Source organism: Oncorhynchus kisutch, unplaced genomic scaffold (assembly GCF_002021735.2).
Source record: "Oncorhynchus kisutch isolate 150728-3 unplaced genomic scaffold, Okis_V2 scaffold3238, whole genome shotgun sequence".
Classification (NCBI taxonomy): Eukaryota; Metazoa; Chordata; class Actinopteri; order Salmoniformes; family Salmonidae; genus Oncorhynchus; species Oncorhynchus kisutch.
The window spans coordinates 304,513-324,772 of NW_022265183.1; the positions used below are offsets into that span (position 1 = coordinate 304,513).

The 20,260-nt window shown below is 41.9% G+C and overlaps 1 protein-coding gene across 1 annotated transcript in view; it reads left to right on the forward strand.

Moving 5' to 3' along the window:
• The first annotated feature begins 2,815 nt into the window (after positions 1 to 2,815).
• LOC109887102 (MHC class II transactivator) overlaps positions 2,816 to 20,260 on the forward strand; it is a 75,445-nt gene continuing 58,000 nt past the window's right edge. Inside the window, exon 1 of the mRNA XM_031820324.1 lies at positions 2,816 to 3,109. Coding sequence (XP_031676184.1) covers positions 3,082 to 3,109 — 28 coding nt within the window. The 5' untranslated portion in view covers positions 2,816 to 3,081. The remainder of the gene's footprint in view (positions 3,110 to 20,260) is intronic.

A 20,260-nucleotide genomic window follows, 5' to 3' on the forward strand; every position in this document is an offset into this window, starting at 1 on the left:
AGAGGGGAGGAAGGAGGAGAGAGGAGAGGATGGAGGAGAGAGGGGAGGATGGAGGAGAGAGGGGAGGAAGGAGGAGAGAGGAGAGGATGGAGGAGAGAGGGGAGGAGAGAGGGGAGGAAGGAGGAGAGAGGAGAGGATGGAGGAGAGAGGGGAGGAGAGAGGGGAGGAAGGAGGAGAGAGGGGAGGAAGGAGGAGAGAGGAGAGGATGGAGGAGAGAGGGGAGGAGAGAGGGGAGGAAGGAGGAGAGCTGGGCGTTTTCCTGTTGTTAACAACTCTCTAAACAAACATGGGAGGGAAAGTCGGGTCAGATAAACACGAGCTAGCTCTCCAGAGATGACTGTCGTCAGAGAAACACGAGCTAGCTCTCCAGAGGTGACTGTCGTTAGAGAAACACGAGCTAGCTCTCCAGAGGTGACTGTCGTTAGAGAAACACGAGCTAGCTCTCCAAAGGTGAAATAAATCCGATTTATAATCGGCTTTAGAACACATGCTGGCTAGCTGGCTTTAGAACACATGCTGGCTAGCTGGCTAAAGAACACATGCTGGCTAGCTGGCTAAAGAACACATGCTGGCTAGCTGGCTTTAGAACACATGCTGGCTAGCTGGCTTTAGAACACATGCTGGCTAGCTGGCGTTAGAACACATGCTGGCTCGCTGGCTTTAGAACACATGCTGGCTCGCTGGCTTTAGAACACATGCTGGCTCGCTGGCTTTAGAACACATGCTGGCTCGCTGGCTTTAGAACACATGCTGGCTCGCTGGCTTTAGAACACATGCTGGCTAGCTGGCTTTAGAACACATGCTGGCTAGCTGGCTTTAGAACACATGCTGGCTAGCTGGCTTTAGAACACATGCTGGCTAGCTGGCTTTAGAACACATGCTGGCTAGCTGGCTTTAGAACACATGCTGGCTAGCTGGCGTTAGAACACATGCTGGCTAGCTGGCTTTAGAACACATGCTGGCTAGCTGGCGTTAGAACACATGCTGGCTAGCTGGCTTTAGAACACATGCTGGCTCGCTGGCTTTAGAACACATGCTGGCTAGCTGGCGTTAGAACACATGTTGGCTAGCTGGCTTTAGAACACATGCTGGCTAGCTGGCCTGTTGAACAGGAGACTAATTTAGGCCTATTGAACAGGAGACTAATTTAGGCCTATTGAACAGGAGACTAATTTAGGCCCGTTGAACAGGAGACTAATTTAGGCCTATTGAACAGGAGACTAATTTAGGCCTATTGAACAGGAGACTAATATCAGACTATTGAAAGGGAGACTAATTTAGGCCTATTGAACAGGAGACTAATTTAGGCCTATTGAACAGGAGACTAATATCAGACTATTGAAAAGGAGACTAATTTAGGCCTGTTGAACAGGAGACTAATTTAGGCCTGTTGAACAGGATGCTTCTGTGAAAAATCACTGTTCTACTAGGCTACTTTGCACTTGAACAATTTATTAAACTGAACAATGACGTTTTTCTTGAGCGTTTAGGTCCTATTCATTTAAAACGGTTTTTGAACAGTAGCCTCGTGTTGCTGAAACCCAACAAAGTGTGAAACAATTGGCCCTAAATGGCCCTCTTGTTGGCCGACTGCTTATGTGGGCTAATAGCATATGAATTAACTTCTTTAAAAATATATATATAATGAAAAGATAAAATAAAAATAGGCTATAACAACATAAAGTTTAGAAAATCAAAGTACCCACAGTCTTACTCATCACTGTTGACTACATCAGGTTTTACTACTGAACAATAGCCTGTAATCAGTAGTTATTACCCACAGCATTACTCATCACTGTTGACTCCATCCGGTTTTACCACTGAACAATAGCCTGTAAATCAATAGTTATTCTGAACAAAATACATTTTTCGATGAATTTCTGTTGTTTGGTTTTATTGTCTGTACAGTCGCTGAGATTATATTTGTTTATCAATGCAACAAAATTTAAAAAAATGGTCTACTTTGATGAATAGGTTACAGATCAGATCAAGGAATCCGGGTGACAACACTGCCCCGCATTGGCTGCGGAAGAAATGATATATCGTGTTTCCATTTTTCAGGTCGTAACATGTCGGAATGCTGGAGGGCGTTTTACACGGAGTCGGTTTTGTCACGTTCTGTGTTAGAGCGTTTGAGGACACACTGGCGTGTGGGCTTTGCGTCCGGCGTCCGTTTGATGCGATTATGTCAGCGCCTGGTAACCAAACTGGTATTACCATGCCAGCTACAATGTCAGTGAAAGGAATGAGGAGGAGGAGGAGGAGGAGGTGAGGGGGGGGGGGGGGGGGGGGAGTATGGTGAAGTAAGTGGCGTGGCTGGTATCTGTTTATGTTCCGCCTGTGCGTGTGTATGCGCCTATCAGACTGGTATGGCATATGGCCACACAGATAGACCGGTTGGTATGGCTGGTACTTTCCCGGCTAGACTGAAGCCAAAACTCCCATGTAATTTCCTCCTCTAAAAAACAGAGGGAGGGAGAGAAAGAGGGAGAGGTCCTCTGGTCCAGGAGTCTTATTCTGTCTTTTTTTTTTGTCCTACGTTTTGTCCTTGCAACATAATCATCTCTTTAACATTACCAATAGTTAGTCAGGCATTAGTGGGGTTCCCCAGTCTCTCCTGTATCCCAGTGTAGCCATTGGGGCGGCAGGGTAGCCTAGTGGTTAGAGTGTTGGACTAGTAACCTGAAAGGTTGCAAGTTCAAATCTCCGAGCTGACAAATCTGTCGTTCTGCCCCTGAACAGGCAGTTAACTGTTCCTAGGCCGTCATTGTAAATAAGAATGTGTTCTTAACTGACTTGCCTAGTTAAATAAAGGTAAAATAAATACAAATTACACCCCTTGGTCTGAGTGATGAAAGCACTTGTCTTTAAGTTTGTAGATCAGTGGAAACGAATCGGAGAGTGTAGAGAATAGACGCACAATGAGATTCCTATCGAAAGTAAAAGTAAATCGATGCCCTGGGTGCGACGCGAACAGACAGACGCACGACAAACGGCAACAAAGTGCACGGAGTGTTCAAGGACATCCATAGCTTAATGCGTTGATCATATAGTGGAAGCTGTTGCGTTTTAACCGAGGTGATGGAGACTCTCGATGCCCGCCAGACAGGTGAGATTTTTGGGGTCTTTTTCTGCTGGTCTCCTCAATATAGTTTTTATCCGGCGCACATTCTCCAATGCATGGTGAAATAAAAAAAAACATATATATTTTTGAAAAGACAATGTAAACTTATTTTGTACTATTTATTTAAGAGTTTTACCGTTTTTATATTAGTAAATTAAATAAAATTTCGCCGTATTTTTGTTTGTGAATGATTGCATGTAGCGTGTGATTTGATGCGGGTTTTTTGGGGGTGTTTTGGGGGGATTCCAGTCAGCAACGAGAGAAAGTGAATGACCAGGTGTTCTCTAATGGCCCCGGGTAGGTGCTGTTCTCCGTTCTGTTATTCAGAAGGAATTACTACCGTGTGTTGCAATCTTAACCTCTGTAATATTTAATTTGTGCTTGGCAGGTTATCTGGAATTTATTATTTTATTATAGGACTTGTATCATGTCCCCCCCCCCCCCCCCCCACATGTTTAAAAGAGCAATACAACTGTGACACGTGGGGGGGGGGGGGACGTGGAGTTAACTAATTAGGCCATACTTTTACTTTCTAATCTGTTTTAATATTATTCTCCCCCCCCCCCCCCCCCCCCCCCCCCCAGGATGTGGGTAGCTCATAGGCTACTTATAGTGTAAATCAACAACTGTAAGACGAGTCTATTTCAGCTTTGGACCAGAGACATTATGACCAGAGACAGAGACCAGACAGACAGACCAGACAGAGAACAGAGACATTATGTTTAGAGAGACGGGACACACATTCTAGCTGCTCTGGGGTCCCTGCTGAAGCCCAATAGGCTACTTATAGTGTAAATCAACAACTGTAAGACGAGTCTATTTCAGCTTTGGACCAGAGACATTATGACCAGAGACAGAGACCAGACAGACAGACCAGACAGAGAACAGAGACATTATGTTTAGAGAGACGGGACACACATTCTAGCTGCTCTGGGGTCCCTGCTGAAGCCCAATAGGCTAGTTACAGAGTAAATCAACATCTGTAAGACGAGTCTGTTTCAGCTTTGGACCAGAGACATTATGACCAGAGACAGAGACCAGACAGACAGACCAGACAGAGAACAGAGACATTATGTTTAGAGAGACGGGACACACATTCTAGCTGCTCTGGGGTCCCTGCTGAAGCCCAATAGGCTAGTTACAGAGTAAATCAACATCTGTAAGACGAGTCTGTTTCAGCTTTGGACCAGAGACATTATGATCAGAGAGATGGGACCAAACATTGAGAATGTTGAATATTGTTCCAAATTCTAGAAATTCTGTTTTTTATTTTATTTAACTAGACAATTTCAGTTAAGAAACCCTCCCCTAACCCGAACGACCCTGGGCCAATATTGCACCGCCCAATGGGACCATCGATCACGTTCCGGTCCTGATGCTAGAGACCGTAACCCAATGAGAGGTCCTGATGCTAGAGACCGTAACCCAATGAGAGGCCCTGATGCTAGAGACCGTAACCCAATGAGAGGTCCTGATGCTAGAGACCGTAACCCAATGAAAGGTCCTGATACTAGAGACCGTAACCCAACACCTTATTGAGAGGTCCTGATGCTAGAGACCGTAACCCAATGAGAGGTCCTGATGCTAGAGACTGTAACCCAATGAGAGGTCCTGATGCTAGAGACCGTAACCCAATGAGAGGTCCTGATGCTAGAGACCGTAACCCAACACCTTATTGAGAGGTCCTGATGCTAGAGACCGTAACCCAATGAGATGCCCTGATACTAGAGCCCGTAACCCAATGAGAGGTCCTGATACTAGAGACCGTAACCCAATGAGAGGTCCTGATACTAGAGACCGTAACCCAATGAGATGCCCTGATACTAGAGCCCGCAACCCAATGAGAGGTCCTGATACTAGAGCCCGTAACCCAATGAGAGGTCCTGATACTAGAGACCGTAACCCAATGAGAGGTCCTGATACTAGAGACCGTAACCCAATGAGATGCCCTGATACTAGAGCCCGTAACCCAATGAGAGGTCCTGATACTAGAGACCGTAACCCAATGAGAGGTCCTGATACTAGAGCCCGTAACCCAATGAGAGGTCCTGATACTAGAGCCCGTAACCCAATGAGAGGTCCTGATACTAGAGCCCGTAACCCAATGAGAGGTCCTGATACTAGAGCCCGTAACCCAATGAGAGGTCCTGATACTAGAGACCGTAACCCAATGAGAGGTCCTGATACTAGAGCCCGTAACCCAATGAGAGGTCCTGATACTAGAGCCCGTAACCCAATGAGAGGTCCTGATACTAGAGACCGTAACCCAATGAGAGGTCCTGATACTAGAGCCCGTAACCCAATGAGAGGTCCTGATACTAGAGCCCGTAACCCAATGAGAGGTCCTGATACTAGAGCCCGTAACCCAATGAGAGGTCCTGATACTAGAGCCCGTAACCCAATGAGAGGTGCTGATACTAGAGCCCGTAACCCAATGAGAGGTCCTGATACTAGAGCCCGTAACCCAATGAGAGGTCCTGATACTAGAGACCGTAACCCAATGAGAGGTCCTGATGCTAGAGACGGTAACCCAACACTTTATTGAGAGGTCCTGATACTAGAGCCCGTAACCCATTAAGAGGTCCTGATACTAGAGACCGTAACCCAACACCTTATTGAGAGGTCCTGATGCTAGAGACTGTAACCCTGGACCCCGTGCTTCCTACACCTTATTGAGAGGTCCTGATGCTAGAGACCGTAACCCAATGAGAGGTCCTGATGCTAGAGACCGTAACCCAATGAGAGGCCCTGATGCTAGAGACTGTAACCCTGGACCCTGTGCTTCCTACACCTTATTGAGAGGTCCCTATACTAGAGACCATAACCCAATGAGAGGTCCTGATGCTAGAGACCGTAACCCAATGAGAGGCCCTGATGCTAGAGACCGTAACCCTGGACCCTGTGCTTCCTACACCTTATTGAGAGGCCCTGATGCTAGAGACCGTAACCCTGGACCCTGTGCTTCCTACACCTAGCTGAGCTGCAGACATCATTGCTCCCCCATTAACATGTATTTCTAACCTCACGCTACTTGTCAACTATTATTAACCCATATCAACATTGTCTGTACCTTCAAAGGTACTGGAGTCCTTAGTTAGTAGGCGGCTAAAAACCTACTTCCAAGAAAACAACATCTTAAATGGAATGTAAATCAGGTTTTTTAGGTCTGGCACTGTGTTTCAGCAACATTGAAGGTTTTAAATGACGTGCACTGTGCTCTTGATAAGAAAGTTACATTGTGTTGTCTGTCTTTATTGATTTGTCGAAGGCATTTGACAACGTAGACCATACTGTGTTCGTAGTGCAAAGGTTTAAATGTTGTGGAATTACTGGTCGTGCTCTAGCTTTGTTTATAAATGACCTATCAAATCGTTCAGAATGTGTAATGGCGGATGGTTGTAAATATGAGTCCATAGAGGTGTGCTCAGGTGTTCCGCAAGGTTCTATTTTGGGCCCACTATTTTTTTGTTTTGTATGTCAACAACATTGGGAATCTTATTGAAAACAGCGAATGTAATTTTCTTTTCATGCAGATGATACTGTTCTTTATTCTAGTGTAGTTTATCTGTTCTCTATTCAAGTGTAGTTTATCTGTTCTCTATTCTAGTGTAGTTTATCTGTTCTCTATTCTAGTGGTAGTAGTTTATCTGTTCTCTATTCTAGTGGTAGTAGTTTATCTGTTCTCTATTCTAGTGTAGTTTATCTGTTCTCTATTCTAGTGTAGTTTATCTGTTCTCTATTCTAGTGGTAGTAGTTTATCTGTTCTCTATTCTAGTGTAGTTTATCTGTTCTCTATTCTAGTGGTAGTAGTTTATCTGTTCTCTATTCTAGTGGTAGTAGTTTATCTGTTCTCTATTCTAGTGGTAGTAGTTTATCTGTTCTCTATTCTAGTGGTAGTAGTTTATCTGTTCTCTATTCTAGTGTAGTTTATCTGTTCTCTATTCTAGTGGTAGTAGTTTATCTGTTCTCTATTCTAGTGTAGTTGATCTGTTCTCTATTCTAGTGTAGTTTATCTGTTCTCTATTCTAGTGGTAGTAGTTTATCTGTTCTCTATTCTAGTGGTAGTAGTTTATCTGTTCTCTATTCTAGTGGTAGTAGTTTATCTGTTCTCTATTCTAGTGTAGTTGATCTGTTCTCTATTCTAGTGGTAGTAGTTTATCTGTTCTCTATTCTAGTGTAGTTTATCTGTTCTCTATTCTAGTGGTAGTAGTTTATCTGTTCTCTATTCTAGTGGTAGTAGTTTATCTGTTCTCTATTCTAGTGTAGTTTATCTGTTCTCTATTCTAGTGGTAGTAGTTTATCTGTTCTCTATTCTTGTGGTAGTAGTTTATCTGTTCTCTATTCTAGTGGTAGTAGTTTATCTGTTCTCTATTCTAGTGGTAGTAGTTGATCTGTTCTCTATTCTAGTGGTAGTAGTTTATCTGTTCTCTATTCTAGTGTAGTTTATCTGTTCTCTATTCTAGTGGTAGTAGTTTATCTGTTCTCTATTCTAGTGTAGTTTATCTGTTCTCTATTCTAGTGGTAGTAGTTTATCTGTTCTCTATTCTAGTGTAGTTTATCTGTTCTCTATTCTAGTGTAGTTTATCTGTTCTCTATTCTAGTGGTAGTAGTTTATCTGTTCTCTATTCTAGTGGTAGTAGTTTATCTGTTCTCTATTCTAGTGTAGTTTATCTGTTCTCTATTCTAGTGGTAGTAGTTTATCTGTTCTCTATTCTAGTGGTAGTAGTTTATCTGTTCTCTATTCTAGTGGTAGTAGTTTATCTGTTCTCTATTCTAGTGTAGTTTATCTGTTCTCTATTCTAGTGGTAGTAGTTTATCTGTTCTCTATTCTAGTGTAGTTTATCTGTTCTCTATTCTAGTGGTAGTAGTTTATCTGTTCTCTATTCTAGTGGTAGTAGTTTATCTGTTCTCTATTCTAGTGGTAGTAGTTTATCTGTTCTCTATTCTAGTGGTAGTAGTTTATCTGTTCTCTATTCTAGTGGTAGTAGTTTATCTGTTCTCTATTCTAGTGGTAGTAGTTTATCTGTTCTCTATTCTAGTGTAGTTTATCTGTTCTCTATTCTAGTGGTAGTAGTTTATCTGTTCTCTATTCTAGTGTAGTTTATCTGTTCTCTATTCTAGTGGTAGTAGTTTATCTGTTCTCTATTCTAGTGTAGTTTATCTGTTCTCTATTCTAGTGTAGTTTATCTGTTCTCTATTCTAGTGGTAGTAGTTTATCTGTTCTCTATTCTAGTGGTAGTAGTTTATCTGTTCTCTATTCTAGTGTAGTTTATCTGTTCTCTATTCTAGTGGTAGTAGTTTATCTGTTCTCTATTCTAGTGGTAGTAGTTTATCTGTTCTCTATTCTAGTGGTAGTAGTTTATCTGTTCTCTATTCTAGTGGTAGTAGTTTATCTGTTCTCTATTCAAGTGGTAGTAGTTTATCTGTTCTCTATTCTAGTGGTAGTAGTTTATCTGTTCTCTATTCTAGTGGTAGTAGTTTATCTGTTCTCTATTCTAGTGGTAGTAGTTTATCTGTTCTCTATTCTAGTGGTAGTAGTTTATCTGTTCTCTATTCTAGTGGTAGTAGTTTATCTGTTCTCTATTCTAGTGGTAGTAGTTTATCTGTTCTCTATTCTAGTGGTAGTAGTTTATCTGTTCTCTATTCTAGTGTAGTTTATCTGTTCTCTATTCTAGTGGTAGTAGTTTATCTGTTCTCTATTCTAGTGGTAGTAGTTTATCTGTTCTCTATTCTAGTGGTAGTAGTTTATCTGTTCTCTATTCTAGTGGTAGTAGTTTATCTGTTCTCTATTCTAGTGGTAGTAGTTTATCTGTTCTCTATTCTAGTGTAGTTTATCTGTTCTCTATTCTAGTGGTAGTAGTTTATCTGTTCTCTATTCTAGTGGTAGTAGTTTATCTGTTCTCTATTCTAGTGGTAGTAGTTTATCTGTTCTCTATTCTAGTGGTAGTAGTTTATCTGTTCTCTATTCTAGTGGTAGTAGTTTATCTGTTCTCTATTCTAGTGGTAGTAGTTTATCTGTTCTCTATTCTAGTGGTAGTAGTTTATCTGTTCTCTATTCTAGTGGTAGTAGTTTATCTGTTCTCTATTCTAGTGGTAGTAGTTTATCTGTTCTCTATTCTAGTGTAGTAGTTTATCTGTTCTCTATTCTAGTGGTAGTAGTTTATCTGTTCTCTATTCTAGTGGTAGTAGTTTATCTGTTCTCTATTCTAGTGGTAGTAGTTTATCTGTTCTCTATTCTAGTGTAGTTTATCTGTTCTCTATTCTAGTGTAGTTTATCTGTTCTCTATTCTAGTGGTAGTAGTTTATCTGTTCTCTATTCTAGTGGTAGTAGTTTATCTGTTCTCTATTCAAGTGGTAGTAGTTTATCTGTTCTCTATTCTAGTGGTAGTAGTTTATCTGTTCTCTATTCAAGTGGTAGTAGTTTATTTTAATTTTTTGAAAAATGCCCAAAGAGCATTTTCTGTATGATTTTAAAGCTGGTTTTAAATTCGGGTAAAAACAAAAATGTTTGTATTTTCAAATGCCAGGCATGTTACCGAATCCCAATCTGGCCTCAAACACCATCTTTGGTGTTTAGTATCTTTGGTGTTTAGTATCTTTGGTGTTTAGTATCTTTGGTGTTTAGTATCTTTGGTGTTTAGTGTCTTTGGTGTTTAGTATCATTGGTGTTTAGTATCTTTGGTGTTTAGTATCATTGGTGTTTAGTATCTTTGGTGTTTAGTATCTTTGGTGTTTAGTATCTTTGGTGTTTAATATCTTTGGTGTTTAGTATCTTTGGTGTTTAGTATCATTGGTGTTTAGTATCATTGGTGTTTAGTATCATTGGTGTTTAGTATCTTTGGTGTAGTGTAGGAGTGTTAACCCCAGTGTCCTGGCTAAATTCCCAATCTGGCCCTCAAACCATCACGGTCACCTAATAATCCCCAGTTTACAATTGGCTCATTCATCCCCCTCCTCTCCCCTGTAACTATTCCCCAGGTCGTTGCTGCAAATGAGAACGTGTTCTCAGTCAACTTACCTGGTAAAATAACAGATAAATAAAATAATTTAAAAAATTGGAGAATGGTGTATACTATATATCTGATTGGAGGGGGTGTATTCTATATGTTAATACTATATATCTGATTGGAGGGGGTGTATTCTATATGTTAATACTATATATCTGATTGGAGGGGGTGTATTCTATATGTTAATACTATATATCTGATTGGAGGGGGTGTATTCTATATGTTAATACTATATATCTGATTGGAGGGGGTGTATTCTATATGTTAATACTATATATCTGATTGGAGGGGGTGTATTCTATATGTTAATACTATATATCTGATTGGAGGGGTGTATTCTATATGTTAATACTATATATCTGATTGGAGGGGGTGTATTCTATATGTTAATACTATATATCTGATTGGAGGGGTGTATTCTATATGTTAATACTATATATCTGATTGGATGGGGTGTATTCTATATGTTAATACTATATATCTGATTGGAGGGGGTGTATTCTATATGTTAATACTAGATATCTGATTGGAGGGGGTGTATTCTATATGTTAATACTAGATATCTGATTGGAGGGGGTGTATTCTATATGTTAATACTATATATCTGATTGGAGGGGGTGTATTCTATATGTTAATACTATATATCTGATTGGAGGGGGTGTATTCTATATGTTAATACTATATATCTGATTGGAGGGGGTGTATTCTATATGTTAATACTATATATCTGATTGGAGGGGGTGTATTCTATATGTTAATACTATATATCTGATTGGATGGGGTGTATTCTATATGTTAATACTATATATCTGATTGGAGGGGGTGTATTCTATATGTTAATACTATATATCTGATTGGAGGGGGTGTATTCTATATGTTAATAAGAGTGTAATTGTCTTTTTCCCCCAGTTTTTTGGCTAACTCGTTGGGTTGACAGTCGCTGGTTCGTAGTCATGACTACCCCCTGAATTGTATTTGTGTTTATTATGGATTCTCTTCCTGGATTACGGCAAAATTAAGGAAGTAAATATAACAAAACATTTATTACAGAATTCACAAAACACACTAAAGTGTGTTGCCCTCAGGCCCTCTACTACCACATCTCTACAACACTAAAGTGTGTTTCCCTCAGGCCCTCTACTACCACATCTCTACAACACTAAAGTGTGTTGCCCTCAGGCCCTCTACTACCACATCTCTACAACACTAAAGTGTGTTGTCCTCAGGCCCTCTACTACCACATCTCTACAACACTAAAGTGTCCTCAGGCCCTCTACTACCACATCTCTACAACACTAAAGTGTGTTGCCCTCAGGCCCTCTACTACCACATCTCTACAACACTAAAGTGTGTTTCCCTCAGGCCCTCTACTACCACATCTCTACAACACTAAAGTGTGTTGCCCTCAGGCCCTCTACTACCACATCTCTACAACACTAAAGTGTGTTGTCCTCAGGCCCTCTACTACCACATCTCTACAACACTAAAGTGTCCTCAGGCCCTCTACTACCACATCTCTACAACACTAAAGTGTGTTGCCCTCAGGCCCTCTACTACCACATCTCTACAACACTAAAGTGTGTTGCCCTCAGGCCCTCTACTACCACATCTCTACAACACTAAAGTGTGTTGCCCTCAGGCCCTCTACTACCACATGTCTACAACACTAAAGTGTGTTGCCCTCAGGCCCTCTACTACCACATCTCTACAACACTAAAGTGTGTTGCCCTCAGGCCCTCTACTACCACATCTCTACAACACTAAAGTGTGTTGCCCTCAGGCCCTCTACTACCACATCTCTACAACACTAAAGTGTGTTGCCCTCAGGCCCTCTACTACCACATCTCTACAACACTAAAGTGTGTTTCCCTCAGGCCCTCTACTACCACATCTCTACAACACTAAAGTGTGTTGCCCTCAGGCCCTCTACTACCACATCTCTACAACACTAAAGTGTGTTGCCCTCAGGCCCTCTACTACCACATCTCTACAACACTAAAGTGTGTTGCCCTCAGGCCCTCTACTACCACATCTCTACAACACTAAAGTGTGTTGCCCTCAGGCCCTCTACTACCACATCTCTACAACACTAAAGTGTGTTGCCCTCAGGCCCTCTACTACCACATCTCTACAACACTAAAGTGTCCTCAGGCCCTCTACTACCACATCTCTACAACACTAAAGTGTGTTGCCCTCAGGCCCTCTACTACCACATCTCTACAACACTAAAGTGTGTTGCCCTCAGGCCCTCTACTACCACATCTCTACAACACTAAAGTGTGTTGCCCTCAGGCCCTCTACTACCACATCTCTACAACACTAAAGTGTGTTGCCCTCAGGCCCTCTACTACCACATCTCTACAACACTAAAGTGTGTGGCCCTCAGGCCCTCTACTACCACATCTCTACAACACTAAAGTGTGTGGCCCTCAGGCCCTCTACTACCACATCTCTACAACACTAAAGTGCCCTCAGGCCCTCTACTACCACATCTCTACAACACTAAAGTGTCCTCAGGCCCTCTACTACCACATCTCTACAACACTAAAGTGTGTTGCCCTCAGGCCCTCTACTACCACATCTCTACAACACTAAAGTGTGTTGCCCTCAGGCCCTCTACTACCACATCTCTACAACACTAAAGTGTGTTGCCCTCAGGCCCTCTACTACCACATGTCTACAACACTAAAGTGTGTTGCCCTCAGGCCCTCTACTACCACATCTCTACAACACTAAAGTGTGTTGCCCTCAGGCCCTCTACTACCACATCTCTACAACACTAAAGTGTGTTGCCCTCAGGCCCTCTACTACCACATCTCTACAACACTAAATCCATGTGAGTATAGTGCATATGTTATCATGTGCCTGTGTTTGTTACTTCACAGACCCCACTGTTCCATAAGGTGTATTTGTATCTGTAATTTTTGAATCAAAATTTTCTGCTTGCATCGATTACCTGATGTGGAATAGAGTTCCATGTAGTCATGGCTCTATGTAGTACTGTGGAATAGAGTTCCATGTAGTCATGGCTCTATGTAGTACTGTGGAATAGAGTTCCATGTAGTCATGGCTCTATGTAGTACTGTGGAATAGAGGTCCATGTAGTCATGGCTCTATGTAGTACTGTGGAATAGAGTTCCATGTAGTCATGGCTCTATGTAGTACTGTGGAATAGAGTTCCATGTAGTGATGGCTCTATGTAGTACTGTGGAATAGAGTTCCATGTAGTCATGGCTCTATGTAGTTCTGTGGAATAGAGTTCCATGTAGTCATGGCTCTATGTAGTACTGTGGAATAGAGTTCCATGTAGTGATGGCTCTATGTAGTACTGTGGAATATAGTTCCATGTAGTCATGGCTCTATGTAGTACTGTGGAATAGAGGTCCATGTAGTCATGGCTCTATGTAGTACTGTGGAATAGAGTTCCATGTAGTCATGGCTCTATGTAGTACTGTGGAATAGAGTTCCATGTAGTCATGGCTCTATGTAGTACTGTGGAATAGAGGTCCATGTAGTCATGGCTCTATGTAGTACTGTGGAATAGAGTTCCATGTAGTCATGGCTCTATGTAGTACTGTGGAATAGAGTTCCATGTAATCATGGCTCTATGTAGTACTGTGGATTAGAGTTCCATGTAGTCATGGCTTTATGTAGTACTGTGGAATAGAGTTCCATGTAGTCATGGCTCTATGTAGTTCTGTGGAATAGAGTTCCATGTAGTCATGGCTCTATGTAGTACTGTGGAATAGAGTTCCATGTAGTCATGGCTCTATGTAGTACTGTGGAATAGAGTTCCATGTAGTCATGGCTCTATGTAGTACTGTGGAATAGAGTTCCATGTAGTCATGGCTCTATGTAGTACTGTGGAATAGAGTTCCATGTAGTCATGGCTCTATGTAGTACTGTGGAATAGAGTTCCATGTAGTCATGGCTCTATGTAGTACTGTGGAATAGAGTTCCATGTAGTCATGGCTCTATGTAGTACTGTGGAATAGAGTTCCATGTAGTCATGGCTCTATGTAGTACTGTGGAATAGAGTTCCATGTAGTCATGGCTCTATGTAGTACTGTGGAATAGAGTTCCATGTAGTCATGGCTCTATGTAGTACTGTGGAATAGAGTTCCATGTAGTCATGTCTCTATGTAGTTCTGTGGAATAGAGTTCCATGTAGTCATGGCTCTATGTAGTACTGTGGAATAGAGTTCCATGTAGTCATGGCTCTATGTAGTTCTGTGGAATAGAGTTCCATGTAGTCATGGCTCTATGTAGTACTGTGGAATAGAGTTCCATGTAGTCATGGCTCTATGTAGTTCTGTGGAATAGAGTTCCATGTAGTCATGGCTCTATGTAGTACTGTGGAATAGAGTTCCATGTAGTCATGGCTCTATGTAGTACTGTGGAATAGAGTTCCATGTAGTCATGGCTCTATGTAGTACTGTGGAATAGAGTTCCACGTAGTCATGGCTCTAGGTAGTACTGTGGAATAGAGTTCCATGTAGTCATGGCTCTATGTAGTACTGTGGAATAGAGTTCCATGTAGTCATGGCTCTATGTAGTACTGTGCGCCTCCCCATAGTCTGTTCTGGACTTTGGGGACTGTGAAGAGACCTCTGGTGTAATGTTTTGTGGGGTATGGATGGGGTGTCTGAGCTGTGTGTTCTAGTTGTTTAAACAGACAACTCGGTGCTTTCAACACGTCAACACCTCTCATAAATACAAGTAGTGATGAAGCCAATCTCTCCTCCACTTTGTGCCAGGAGAGATTGACATGCATATTATTAATGTTAGCTCTCTGTGTACATCTAAGGGCCAGCCGTACTGCCCTGTTCTGAGACAATTGCAATTTTCCTAAATCCTTTTTTTTGTGGCACCTGACCACACGACTGAACATTAGTCCAGGTGCGACAAAACTAGGGCCTGTAGGACCTGCCTTGTTGATAGTGTTGTTAAGAAGGTAGAAACTAGAGCCTGTAGGACCTGCCTTGTTGATAGTGTTGTTAAGAAGGTAGAAACTAGAGCCTGTAGGACCTGCCTTGTTGATAGTGTTGTTAAGAAGGTAGAAACTAGGACCTGTAGGACCTGCCTTGTTGATAGTGTTGTTTAAGAAGGCAGAAACTAGGGCCTGTAGGACCTGCCTTGTTGATAGTGTTGTTAAGAAGGTAGAAACAGGGCCAGTAGGACCTGCCTTGTTGATAGTGTTGTTAAGAAGGTAGAAACTAGGGCCTGTAGGACCTGCCTTGTTGATAGTGCTGTTAAGAAGGTAGAAACTAGGACCTGTAGGACCTGCCGTGTTGATAGTGTTGTTAAGAAGGTAGAAACTAGGACCTGCCCTGTTGATAGTGTTGTTAAGAAGGTAGAAACTAGGGCCTGTAGGACCTGCCTTGTTGATAGTGCTGTTAAGAAGGTAGAAACTAGGACCTGTAGGACCTGCCTTGTTGATAGTGTTGTTTAAGAAGGTAGAAACTAGGGCCTGTAGGACCTGCCTTGTTGATAGTGTTGTTAAGAAGGTAGAAACAGGGCCAGTAGGACCTGCCTTGTTGATAGTGCTGTTAAGAAGGTAGAAACTAGGACCTGTAGGACTTGCCTTGTTGATAGTGTTGTTTAAGAAGGTAGAAACTAGGGCCTGTAGGACCTGCCTTGTTGATATTGCTGTTAAGAAGGTAGAAACTAGGGCCTGTAGGACCTGCCTTGTTGATAGTGTTGTTTAAGAAGGTAGAAACTAGGGCCTGTAGGACCTTCCTTGTTTATAGTGTTGTTAAGAAAGGCAGAAACTAGGGCCTGTAGGACCTGCCTTGTTAATAGTGTTGTTAAGAAGGTAGAAACTAGGGCCTCTAGGACCTGCCTTGTTGATAGTGTTGTTAAGAAGGTAGACACTAGGGCCTGTAGGACCTGCCTTGTTGATAGTGTTGTTAAGAAGGTAGAAACTAGGGCCTGTAGGACCTGCCTTGTTGATAGTGTTGTTGAGAAGGTAGAGCAGCACTTTATTATGGACAGACTTCTCCCCATCTTAGCTACTGTTGTATCAGTATGTTTTGACCATGACAGTTTATATTTCAGTGTTACATCAAGCAGTTTAGTCACCTCTACTTGGTACATTTCCACATTATTCATTACAAGATTTAGTTGAGGTTTGGGGTTTAGTGAACGATTTGTCCCAAATACATTGCTTTTAGTTTATAGATATTTAGGACTAGCTTATTTCTTGACATTCATTCTGAAACTATCTGCAGGTGTTTGTTAAGTGTTGCAGTCATTTCAGTCGCTGTCGTAGCTGACTTGTCTAGTGTTGAGTCATCCGCATACAACGAAACTTCTGGCTTTACTTAAAGCCAGTGGCATGTCATCAGTAAAGATTGAAAAAAGCAAGGGGCCTAGACAGCTGCCCTGGGGAATTCCTGATTCTACCTGGATTATATTTGAGAGGCTTCCATTAAAGAACACCCTCTGTGTTCTGTTAGACAGGTAACTCTTTATCCACAATATAGCAGGGGGTGTAAAGCCATAACACATTTCCAGCAGCAGACTATGATTGATAATGTCAAAAGTGGCAATGAAGTCTAACAAGAAAGCCCCCCACAATCTTAAAAAAAAAAAAAAATTCTCTTAGCCAATCATCAGTCATTTGTGTTAAGTGCTGTGCTTGTTGAGTGTCCTTCCCTGTAAGTGTGCTGAAAGTCTGTTGTCAGTTTGTTTACTGTGAAATAGCATTGTAAACTCAGCAAAAAAAGAAACGCCCCATTTTTCAGGACCCTGTCTTTCAAAGATAATTCGTAAAAATGTAAATAACTTCACAGATCTTCATTGTAAAGGGTTTAAACACGGTTTCCCCATGCTTGTTCAATGAACCATAAACAATTAATGAACATGCACCTGTGGAACGGTCGTTAAGACACTAACAGCTTACAGACGGTAGGCAATTAAGGTCAGAGTTATAAAAACTTAGGACACTAAAGAGGCCTTTGTACTGACTCTGAAAAAAAAAAAAGATGCTCATCTGCGTGAATGTGCCTTAGGCATGCTGCAAGAAGGCGTGAGAACTGCAGATGTGGCCAGGGCAATAAATTGCAATGCCCATACTGTGAGATGCCTAAGACGGCGCTACAGGGAGACAGGACGGACAGCTGATCGTCCTCGCAGTGGCAGACCACGTGTAACAACACCTGCACAGGATCGGTACATTTGAACATCACACCTGCGGGACAGGTACAGGATGGCAACAACAACTGCCCGAGATACACCAGGAATGCACAATCCCTCCATCAGTGCTCAGACTGTCTGCAATAGGCTGAGAGAGGCTGGACTGAGGGCTTGTAGGCCTGTTGTAAGGCAGGTCCTCACCAGACATCACCGGCAACAATGTCGCCTATGGGCACAAACCCACCGTCGCTGGACCAGACAGGACTGGCAAAAAGTGCTCTTCACTGACGAGCCACGGTTTTGTCTCACCAGGGGAGATGGTGGGATTCGCGTTTATTGTCAAAGGAATGAGCGTTACACCGAGGCCTGTACTCTGGAGCGGGATGGATTTGGAGGGGGAAGGTCCGCATGGTCTGGGGCGGTGTGTCACTGCATCATCGGACTGAGCTTGTTGTCATTGCAGGCAATCTCAACTCTGTGTGTTAAAGGGAAGACATCCTCCTCCCTCATGTGGTACCCTTCCTGCAGGCTCATCCTGACATGACCCTCCAGCATGACAATGCCACCAGCCATACTGCTCGTTCTGTGCATGATTTCCTGCAAGACAGGAAAGTCAGTGTTCTGCCATGGCCAGCGAAGAGCCCGGATCTCAATCCGATTGAGCACATCTGGGAAGTTGGGTAACATCTCACAGCAAGAACTGGCAAATCTGTTGCAGTCCATGAGGAGAAGATGCACTGCAGTACTTAATGCAGCTGGTGGCCACACCAGATACTGACTGTTACTTTTGATTTTGACCCCCCCCCCCCCTTTGTTCAGGGACACATTATTCCATTTCTGTTAGTCACATGTCTGTGGAACTTGTTCAGTTTATGTCTCAGTTTTTTTGATGAGTTTATCTGGTCAAACACAATTGGTAACAGGCTGATTGGTCAGCTATTTGAGCCAGTAAAAGGTGCTTTACTATTCTTAGGTAGTGGAATGACTTTAGCTTCCCTTCAGGCCTGAGAGGTCACACACTTTCTAGTAGGCTTAAATTGAAGATGTGACAAATGGGAATAAATCAATATCGTCCGCGATTATCCTCAGTCATTTTCCATCCAGATTGTCAGACCGAGGGTCTGGCTTGTCCTTATTGTCAATACTTTGTTCACCTCTTCCACACTGACTTTAAAACAGAACTCAAAAGTACACTTCTTGTCTGTCATAATATGGTCAGATATACAATCGATGTGTCGTGTCAGCGTTTGTTGCTGGCGTGTCATCATGCCTAAGTTTGCTTATCTTGCCAATTTAAAAAAAATCCTTGAGGTAGTTTGGCAATATCAGTGAGTTTTATAATGAATCTGATTCAATGAATGACGGAGCTGAGTTTGCCTTATTTCCCAAAATGTCAATGAATGACGGAGCTGAGTTTGCCTTATTTCCCAAAATGTCAATGAATGACGGAGCTGAGTTTGCCTTATTTCCCAAAATGTCAATGAATGACGGAGCTGAGTTTGCCTTATTTCCCAAAATGTCAATGAATGACGGAGCTGAGTTTGCCTTATTTCCCAAAATGTCAATGAATGACGGAGCTGAGTTTGCCTTATTTCCCAAAATGTCAATGAATGACGGAGCTGAGTTTGCCTTATTTCCCAAAATGTCATTGAAGGAGCTCCAAAGCTTTTTATTGTTGTTATTTATGTAATTGACCTTTGTTTCATAGTTTCTTCTTCTTTTTTATTCAGTTTGGTCACATGATTTCTCATCTTGCGGTACGTTTGCCAATCGGTTGTGCAGCCAGACTTATTTGCCATTCCTTTTGCCTCATCCCTCTCAAACCATACTATTTTTCAATTCCTCATCAATCCACAGGGGATTTTAACAGTTTTTTTTTTTTAGAAGTCATGTTCTTAACGGGTGTGTGCCTATTAGTAACTGGGATAAGCAATTGTGTAAATGTGCAACGTCAAGTGCAACGTCTGGGTTGCTTCTCATTACACACCACGGGCCAACAAATATTCTTTACATCAACATTTTTACATCAACAACATGGGAATCACTACAAAACATATTGTATGACCTCTTATACACTATATTAGGCCCAGCCTTTGGAACTGGTTTTCCTAAGTTGAGAGAATGCCAAGAGTGGTGCAAAGCTGTCATCAAGGCAAAGGGTGGCTATTTTGAAGAATCTCAAATATATTCTAAATTTTTAAAACACTATTTTTGGTTACTACATGATTCCATATGTGTTATTTCATAGTTTTGATGTCTTCACTATTATTCTACAATGTAGAAAATAGTTTAAAAAATAAGAAAAACCCTGGAATGTGTAGGCGTGTCCAAATTTTTGATTGGTACTGTGTGTGGGCAGCTTGATGAGAGCCAGTCAATATTTAAAATTACCCAGAAAATATACCTCTCAGTTGATATCAGATACATTATCAAGCATTTCACACACATTATCCAGATAGTGACTGTTAGCACTTGGTGGTCTATAGCAGCTTCCCACCAGAATGGGCTTTAGGTGAGACAGATGAACCTGTAGCCATTATTACATCAACAGTATTTAACATGAGATCCTCTCTAAGCTTTACAGGAATGCGGTTTTGGATATAAACAGCCACACCTCCACCATTGGAATTCCTGTCTTTTCTAGTAAATGTTATAACCATGTATTGCTACCACTGTATCATTAAAGGTATTGTCTAAGTAGAGTTTCAGATATAGTCAGAATATGAATGTCATCTGTTACTAGCAAGTTATTAATTTCATGAACCTTGTTTCTTAAAGCTACGTATGTTAACGTGGGCTATTTTTGAGCACTTTTCTGTGATGCTTGCTTGTTTTCATTGCTTTACTGGGAAACTTATCAGAAGTAGACATTCTCATGTTATTTATGTTAGTGCAGGGTGAGCTGCACATGGTGGACTTCCTCCTAGGGCAAACCCGCATCAGTGTTAACAGCATAAATCTGGTTCCTAGGCACGTGATTGCTGCGTACAAT